This window comes from Labrus mixtus, chromosome 14 (assembly GCF_963584025.1).
Source record: "Labrus mixtus chromosome 14, fLabMix1.1, whole genome shotgun sequence".
In the NCBI taxonomy this organism is placed as follows: Eukaryota; Metazoa; Chordata; class Actinopteri; order Labriformes; family Labridae; genus Labrus; species Labrus mixtus.
The window spans coordinates 20308141-20317460 of NC_083625.1; the positions used below are offsets into that span (position 1 = coordinate 20308141).

The window sequence follows — 9320 nt, forward strand, 5'->3', positions numbered from 1 at the left end:
ACTGGTTACAGCATAGGATCAAGTGTAAAGTCAAATAACTTGCTTTTATGTTGAGATAACAGTCTAAAGAAGATAAAAATGACATATTTTAATGTTTGGTGTACTTACTTAAAAAATGACAGACTTTGATATACATACCTTTTTAATTTTGGTTTCAATTTTCAATTTCCGCCTAAACTACACACTAGGTGTGAAAAATTCAAAAATTTAAAATGGTATTGATAAAATAATATATTGTTTTTTACATAATTGTAACTAATAACTATCTGTGAACATCCTGTCCAAATGTGGTGAAATTCTGATTCTGATTCCCAGAGATACATGTGATAAGGCTAGCTGTCCCTTTTGGAGAAGCCCTAATTTGACCTATTTTCGTTTTTTGGTAAGACGCATAAAACATCCAAAAAAAGTTATTTTGCAGTAAAATATTTTTATACAACCATCCGTTTCATAAACTAGACATGTTCAAGTTATGAAAAAATATGGTTGTGCTTTGTTCTACCTCGGGTAGGGGTATCTCGAAAACTAAAGCCTTTTTTGGGGGTTTGTTCCTATACTACTATGGTGATGGTCATTAGAATTATCAACAGCTTCAATTTGTAACAGGGTGGTAAGAAATAGTTGTTTTTACACCACCTGACTCTACCCTAAATTCCACCATCATGCAGGAAAGGAGCTATAGGTTCGATTTCAACCCGGGTCTTCAGCAATCCAAGTAGAATTGACCAATCACGTTAGTTTTCACGTATACAGGAAAAACAGTCTGTAAGGAGAACAAGCAGGCTTAATGAAGTCCACCATAATAACATCCTGCCTCCCATCTGTGGTCATCTCACTACGATTTTATCTTTTTAAAAAGATTTCTGCATGTGAGTGCAGATAAGGATCTAGTTCTAGATCAAACATTTCAACCTAAGCATACAATCTGCGTGACATCGTCTGCAAGGCCAATCAGCATTTATTTTCAGACTTTCTTGTATACATCAGAAATATTTTACCAGACCTCCATTCAACAGACATTTTAAAAGTTGTTTTTTCTTTCTTGAGGACAGACCTGACAAAGCTTGACTTAACTTTTTACAGATCTGCATCATTATGTTATTTCAGCAAACTTAAGATATTAGAGTAAATAAGAGTAAATCACAAGAAAATCTGTTTCTTTTTCAGATTCAGAAATGACTGGTCAGCAAAATATTGTACCTGTACCATCTGTGCAACAAACACTTTTGCCAGAGGACTCTCTCAACAGCTTATGGCTGAGAAGTGGAATTCAATTTGACTTATAATCAGTGTCCTTGAGGCCTCTGAGCTCCCAGGGGTCTCAGTGACCAGCAGGTTAATAGAAATAAAAACTGCCATGAGGCATTCAGGGTCTACAAGCAGGGAGCTGCCCTCTGTCTCTGAAGACACCATAGCCTGTAACAAGGTCTTCTCATTGTACTTTCACTTCTCTTTGTGCTCATTATGTCCCCGCTTTTTATCTACAAACCTGTAGAAGTGTGTGCTGTGGAAAGGCTATCTACAGATTTTTAAAGCCAGGCTGTCAGCATGGACGTCATCCTGAAGGTTGTTTGAGGGTTTAAAGGGATAATTCGGTAGTTTTGGCCCTGAGAAACTGTTTAATATTTGGGTCTGTTAGGCTACTATTAGCATCCAAGCACAGGTTTTGCTTTACTTTCTCAACATTTAAGATTCTTCATTCTGTCGTTGTATTTAACACATTTTCTGAAAAGTGTTAAGACGGACAGACTTTTGTAAAGTTTCTCTTCCTCAAAATCAGTCCACGAGACTTGATTTCTGAGGTGGAGAACTGTCAATTGCTGCACAGGTTTTGGACGTAGTTTTCTTCTTGTAAGCTAACTTCCGCTAACTGGCAAGACCCTAAGCTCATGTTACTCTCCTGAGAGATTAAAGGTCAAACTCAAAGTCTTCCAAGATTAAGATGCTACACAGAGAATACAGGATAGGAAGCAAGACGTCAGTGTGACCATCGACGGGTTAGCGGTATGTTTTTACCGATCCAGGCCTCCAATTCACCCAGATCTTTAACTTAAAGATTGGTTACCGATAGAGAGCAGTTCATCTTTACACCATTGTATATGTTTATCTTAATGCAAATTGTCAGGACTCCATATAACCGTTTTTGTCAAAAGGTTTTCACACCAAAATTAATCAAAAGTAGATGAGAAGTTTCCTGCTGGGAAGCAAAGACAAGTTAGCAGCCAATGCTAGATCATACATGACGTGACTCCCAGGAGCTTTAATTACCCCTCCTGTAAACAATGTCACCCTCTGAGCTCTGATAAACATCTAGTATCATCCTCTCTTTGCTCTCAGAGGACTAATTACCATCAGAAACTGTTGATAAGTGTTTAGTTAGTCAGCAGCTCACAGTGGACCTCATTAATGGTCGCCTCTGTTTCAAAAACATTAACACTCATACTGGCTGCTGTGGTTACTGGAACACACAGTGATGAAACCGGTGGACCACCAGGGGGCAGTGTACTCCCCTGAGCACCCAGCATGCAACATATTATTGTTTAACAACTGTTTTGGCTTACTGTTGACAGTTTCTATGGCAAAGTTTATGTCATGTTATTCTGACTTTTTTTTATATATCTCAGTTCTTCTCAAGGAAAATTAACAAAAACACGACAGTAGAAACTGTACTGGTGTAAAAGAGGGGGAATTCACCAAGACTGGATTGTGGCCACATATAGCTTGTCCAGAAGAGAAGAAAAAAACATTCCCATACCCATACTGCATTTTTACGCACCCATATAGGGGAGTAGGTTTGCAACATAAAGGTAGAAAAAGATGTGTGTCTTCCCCTGTCCCTAAATCGAAGACAGAACATTTTAAAAAAAGGAATTACAATAATTATAAATAATGAAGCAAATAATGGCTCAGAGTGAATTACAAACAAACTATAAAAAACAATTTCTGATCATGAAAATAACTGATCCAAGATTCTTCTTTTCTTATTATTTACACATATAGAACAGAGTAATTATTGTCTTTGTGATGTCATGCTGTGTAGATTTGTTCGTGCAAACATGTGATACAAAAATGTCTTCACAATTTCACAGTAATAATAAATACTGAGAGTGTGAGGGGTTTGTGTTACTCCCAAGAGACTGTTCACAGATTATTCCAAAATTAATTGGTACAGATTAAAAAAGAAAACATTTAAAAACACTTTTTAAATGTTTGGACTAAAATGTAGCTTTTTGATTTTTGTGTTTTGTGATTTGATTAGGAATGCCACATATTGCGAAATAATTTGTATTGAAATTGAGTTGTTCAATGCTATGTTTCTGAAAGGTCATGTAATGTGTATGTAGCTTCATGAAATGTTCATTTTAAGATCTCATTTTAACGTGGGACAATTAGGGCCAGGCATCAGAAGAAAATATATCAGATAATCAGGTAATAATAATAATAATAATAATACTTTATTTGTATAGCACTTTTCGATACAAGTAACAAAGTGCTTCACAACAGACAATAAAGGCAACAGGCAGGAAGTAAACAAACACAATAAAATCAGACTAATAAAATAAAAATAAAAGGAAATAAAAGGAAATCACAGAGTAAAAGCATTTTTTGTAAAAGAATGTCTTAAGTAGAGAAGTAAAACAAGAGACTGAATCTGAAAGTCTGATCTCCTCTGGCAGGCTGTTCCAAAGTCTAGTAGTCCTATCTCCTGTTAAAACAGTCATATGTCTGAAAAAATGTAGTTCTGTTTGTTCAATCCAGCTCAACATTAACCCTGCTGGTACTGATGCCAGAAAAAGTCTCCTTCATATTATTACACAAACCATACATTTATATTTGTCGATATTGCATTATTTTTTATATTGTACGATTCCTTACACACACAAACAAACATTTCCATTTGCTTTAATTTATTTCAATTTCTTTATGAGACATTTTTGTACTTATACAGTGATGACTTTTGTGTCATGAATTTTTATTTCTTGTTTCAGTCAATACTATTTGCAGATCATTCAAAGAGTAAGATTTGCACTTTTGTGCTGGTGACAGCAGAGAATGAAGGGAATGGTCAAATAATAATCTGTTATATCTTCCAAAGATAATAGTCTTTGGAAGATAAACATGATATGATTGGTGTCCTCACTTTAAAAAAACGACAGGCTTATATATTAGGGCTGTCAAACTTGATTAATTGATCAATTTTAATTGGTAACTGTGATTAATTGCACTTTTATAGCATGTTTAATTTGGCATTCACAATAAAAGATTGGACTTTATTTTGAATTTGTACTGTCTTTAGCTGAGAGCACTTATTGAACACTAATTGCTGTTTGAGTTCAACCCTGAAATAAAGTACTCATTACACATTTGGTGACACTGATATTGTTTTACAGAGATACATGTAACATAAGACAGAATCTGTCCCTTTCTGAGAAGCTTCAAATTTCACTCTAAAAAGTAAGATGCAAAAAAACAACACAAAAAGTACTATCCATTTCATAAATTGGTCAAGTTAATTTCATGAAAATATATAGTTGTGCTTTGTTCTAGCCTCCGGTTGGGGTATCTCAATGTATGGGCACCCAAGTATAGAGTTAGATTAGTCTCAATATTCACAAATGCACACAGAAGGATTCACAAATGTATTTCAATGCACACACAAATATATTTCATTCATTTAGCAACGCTAAAGTGATCACATTAAAACATACCCTTGAATCTATACGCTACTGTGATTGGCTGAATAGGAAGGAGACATCTGATTGGCTACATACATTTCCCTGCTAAAAAATAATGCATTTGTGAATCTAACCACGGCAGAGGAGTCTCAAAAGTCACACACACAAATGCAGTGAGGTTCACAAATGACAAACAGTTTGTAAATGCAGACTGAACAGTTTATATATAAATGTAACAAGATACAAATGTGTTTTTTTAATATATATATATGTATATCATATATTTGTGGATTCCTATTAGTACATATATATAAAACTATAAATAATTGTGTGTGAATCAGAAATACATTTGTGAATCTTGTTTTTTAATTTGTTTTACATTTATATAGAATGATATATATTTGTGTGTGAATCAGAAATACATTTGTGAATCTTGTTTTTTTATTTGTTTTACATTTATATAGAATGATATATATTTGTGTGTGAATCAGAAATACATTTGTGAATCTTGTTTTTTTATTTGTTTTACATTTATATAGAATGATATATATTTGTGTGTGCATTGAAATACATTTGTGAATCTTGTTTTTTTATTTGTGGATTTGTTTTACATTTATATAGAATGATATATATTTGTGTGTGCATTGAAATACATTTGTGAATCCTTCTGTGTCCATTTGTGAATATTGAGACTGATCTAACTCCATACCCAAGTTCCTCTACTTTTCTCTTCGCCTCCACTGTGATACTCTCTTAATATGACTGCAGCAGCAGCGCCCTCTGGTGCTCACAGACCAGACTACCACTCTAACAGGAAGTGAGAAGTACTCAATTCTGAACTATCAACTGCCTATATTCCTTAAGCTGAGAAAAAACTAAGTAAATCTAAAAACAAAGTAGGCTAAAATGGAATATGCATCATGGTAATTTTGAAGATTGACAATAGAAAAAAAAGCTAAACAATTCAAGAGGAAATATCAGTTTTTAAAAATATATTTCATTTGTTTTATGAATTAAGTAAAACTTTCCACAAACCACAGTAACCGGGAATATTATAATAAAAAAACTTTAATGAGTTAATGGCATAAAGAGTGTAATGAATAAATGTGTAATTTGACAAATATTGAACACCACGCAGAAAGAATATTGAACAAGTAGAAACAGAGCTGAATTTGGCATTTTTCTTGTTTTTATACTGTGAAGTCTATAAACACTGCAAAAAAAAGTGTTACATTTTTTTATCAGGGATTGGGCTGTAAAAATGTCACTTAATTCAACTTGTTTTACACCTTAATATTTCCAATCAACACTGCTTAGATGTGGTTATTGATTAAATGTTACAAAGATTACAGAGTACAGAACAGTATGTTGTTATAATTTTGAAATAGCTCTCTTTATAAAAAAAACCCCAACATATAATATAATAAGACTTCATGAAACCAGCTTCAATTTTGATCTTCAAGTGACAACCCTGCATTTATCTGCTCATCAGGTTGGCAGATCTGTATTATGGGAGGTGTGAGGAAAGTTAGATTGGAAAAACGGTTTCATGCACTTGTATGTAGTAAACATCTGGTTTTGTTAGGGCTGTCAAACCATTAAAATTGTTATCAGCTTTAGTCATTAAAATTTGACCAGGCTAGTGATAGTCTTTCATGTTAGACACATCTTGTCCTACTAACTTGCCTTTTCCTTTCCTTATTCCAGCTATACTTAGTAAAATTCACAGCTGTGAAATGTTCAATTTCATGATAAATTGATAAGAAGTAATTTATCACATTTCATCTTGGGTTTGAATACTTAGAGTGGAAATACAGACTTTTTCACATTTTATTTACTGTTCCAAAATATAAACTAATAAACACGAAAACAGTATTGTTGGTTGCAGTCTCAGATGTCTCTTATTTTCAATGTTTACCATTAATGAAAAATCCTGCATGCATTTAGAAAAAAACAGTCACCCATTAAAACTCAAATATTATGATAGAAAAGTGTGGCAAGCATAACTTCTTAAAAACTGTAACATACTGTGTCAGTTAATTTCTTCTTGTAAACAAATATATTTTTGATCATCGCAAACAGTTGGATATCAGTGAAATGAAGCTCATCAAACCATCAATGCTGTTTTTATCTGTTCATCTTTGACATTTTTCTGGTATTGTTAAATCTGGGCCCAGTTTTTAAATATTGTGGATCTAAAACACTAAAGAAAATTGGATTTTCTCTAGTAGTTTGCTCCAGCCATTAGTAGTTACACAGACTGTAGTGGCTGCAAGAAAATCTCAATGGGAAAATGCACCAAATCAAAGTGTGCCCACTTAAAGGTGTTGTTATGGTCACTGAAAGGCTTATATTGTTATTCTAAGTCACCATCAACCACTCCATCTTATTAAGCTGATTCTATTCTTCGATTGGCCTTGATAAGATTTTGTGTAACTGGTTTCATGATTACGAAACAGAGCTGGTTGCAGGTCATGAAAAGTTACCCTTTATTGAAGTTAACAAAGGAGTACCCCAGGGATCTATCCTTAAGCCACTTTTAATTAAATTGTACATTAATAATAATGCAGAAAAAAAGAACATGGTAATATTTCCCTTTATGCTATAAATACAACATTATATCAACTATACGCTCTCCAGTAGTCAAGCCCTTTCATAGCTTCAGACAGATTTGAACTCATCCTGAAAATTAAGGGCTAAATTAAAAATGACATCAAAGAAAATACTACAACAACATTACAGAAAGGATCCCTCCAGGGGGGCGAGTATTTATGTACTTATTTTTTATTTAATTTATAATGCTTAAAAGTAATTCTAATGCCACAATGATGTTAATACGTTATACATAGTTTAATTCATTGTTGTTGGTTAATATAAACTGCAAAAGAGTTGTTAAGGTTGTGAAAAGAAAGTTAGTTATTTGACCTAGTTACCATACTGAAATTTTAATCTTTGATACAAGTAAAACTCAAACGATATCTATACCTGTTGGCTACCACTGCAACAAAAAAATAAATCCTAGATAGAAATCCTTGATTTAGTCATTTCTTGTTTGGGTTTTTATTTTTATTTTTGGGCTTTGTATTCCTTTATTTGAGAGACAGGACAGTGGATAGAGTCAAGAATTGGGGATTGGATTGGATTTTATTGCAGCCACTACAGCCAGTTTCATGGCTGCAGACAGAAGAAATCCATTGGCAAAATTCCAAAACTTAAAATGTAAAAATAGGGCCATGGGTTTAAAATACTAAATTCCCTTTCAAGAAACATTCAAGAGCATCTTTAATCTGTGCACCATGACTCCATCAAATGGCTTTCCCGAGGATGAGGATGCTCATAAGGAAGACCATGATGAAGAAGAGCCACATGAAGAAGCGGTCCATGACCTTGGCGATCTTCCTCCATTCCCCAATGCGGAGCTGCGCAGCCCGCTGGTCCTGGTAAGAGTTGGCAATATACTGAACGTTCCTGCCCAGCCCCTGGTGCTGGCACACACACTGGGTTTTCACCAGGATTTCCATCCTTTTTCCTCTGGCTCCGCCTCCCCCTTCACCTCCTACACCTTTCCTTTCCTGGACGTCCTCTCCTTCTCCTCCACAGGTGCTGTCTGACTCCTCCCTCTCTCCTGTCTGTCCTCCTGCAGCTCCCCCCTCATCCGAGTGGTCGATGTTCACAAACAGATCTTCCTTCCAGTCCGTTTGGTTGTTTAAATCCCGCCCTGCCTTCAGAGACTCCCCAGCCCTGTTCACCTCCATATTGCTCCCCAACTCCTGCCCTTTCAAGTCCCAGTTTGTTCCTTTGCTGTTGCCATTGGCTGAAGGGGCATCAGACTCCTCCTGGGACAGAGGTTGTTTCTTGGATGAAGTCCTGCCAAGACAGTTTTCTCCCACCTCGTACACGAAACAGATGCGGGCAAGGTATTTGAGGATGAAGCGTTCGGCCCACAGTGGGACAGGTCGAGCCTCAGGACCGCAGTGATGGATGTTCATAATGAAGATGGTGAGCGCTGTTGATGCTGTGACCATCGTCATAGTAGCAATGTAGTACTTCCCTGTTGGAAAAAAAAATATATATATTATCATTAAGAGTTCTACACCCATTACTCATTAGTACAGTGAGCTTTAGGATTCTTTCTTTTTGGATTTAAAGATTATTTGATGGAGAAGTGGGCATGGCCCCTTCAACCAGCATTCATCCCCATCAGATAAACTAATCTGACACCAACGGCAACTTTAAGTGACCAACGTAAATTTTCACAGGAATATTGGAACGCGTAGCAGCACAACAACATTGAGTACTGTCAGATGGGCCCCCCTTAGGGAGGTTTCCTACTGTCATTTTAAAATGTGCACATTCTGAGCCACTGCTATGGTTTAATGTTTGTCAGTCCTCGGGGTGGGGCCCTACTGGCCAGGGGCCCCAAGCGGTCCTGCCTTTACCGTTAACAAGCAGCACCTCTGCACACACACCTAGAGTGAAAATGTTACTGTCTGCTTAGAGTTGGTGGTAAATGCATCACATTATTAACAAGGGATGTCAGGCACAAACTTTACCGTCATCATGTCAACAGTGCTGTCCCTGTATTAAGACTAATACACGTTTGAAAAAATTTGATATGACTATTATTTATATAATTAGTCCAGG

General features: G+C 35.6%; 1 protein-coding gene across 1 annotated transcript in view; it reads right to left on the minus strand.

Annotated features, from left to right (window-relative positions):
- Nucleotides 1–7719: 7719 nt before the first annotated feature.
- LOC132988346 (neuronal acetylcholine receptor subunit alpha-10) overlaps nt 7720–9320 on the minus strand; it is a 22274-nt gene continuing 20673 nt past the window's right edge. The window contains exon 6 of the mRNA XM_061055689.1: nt 7720–8727. Coding sequence (XP_060911672.1) covers nt 7982–8727 — 746 coding nt within the window. The 3' untranslated portion in view covers nt 7720–7981. The remainder of the gene's footprint in view (nt 8728–9320) is intronic.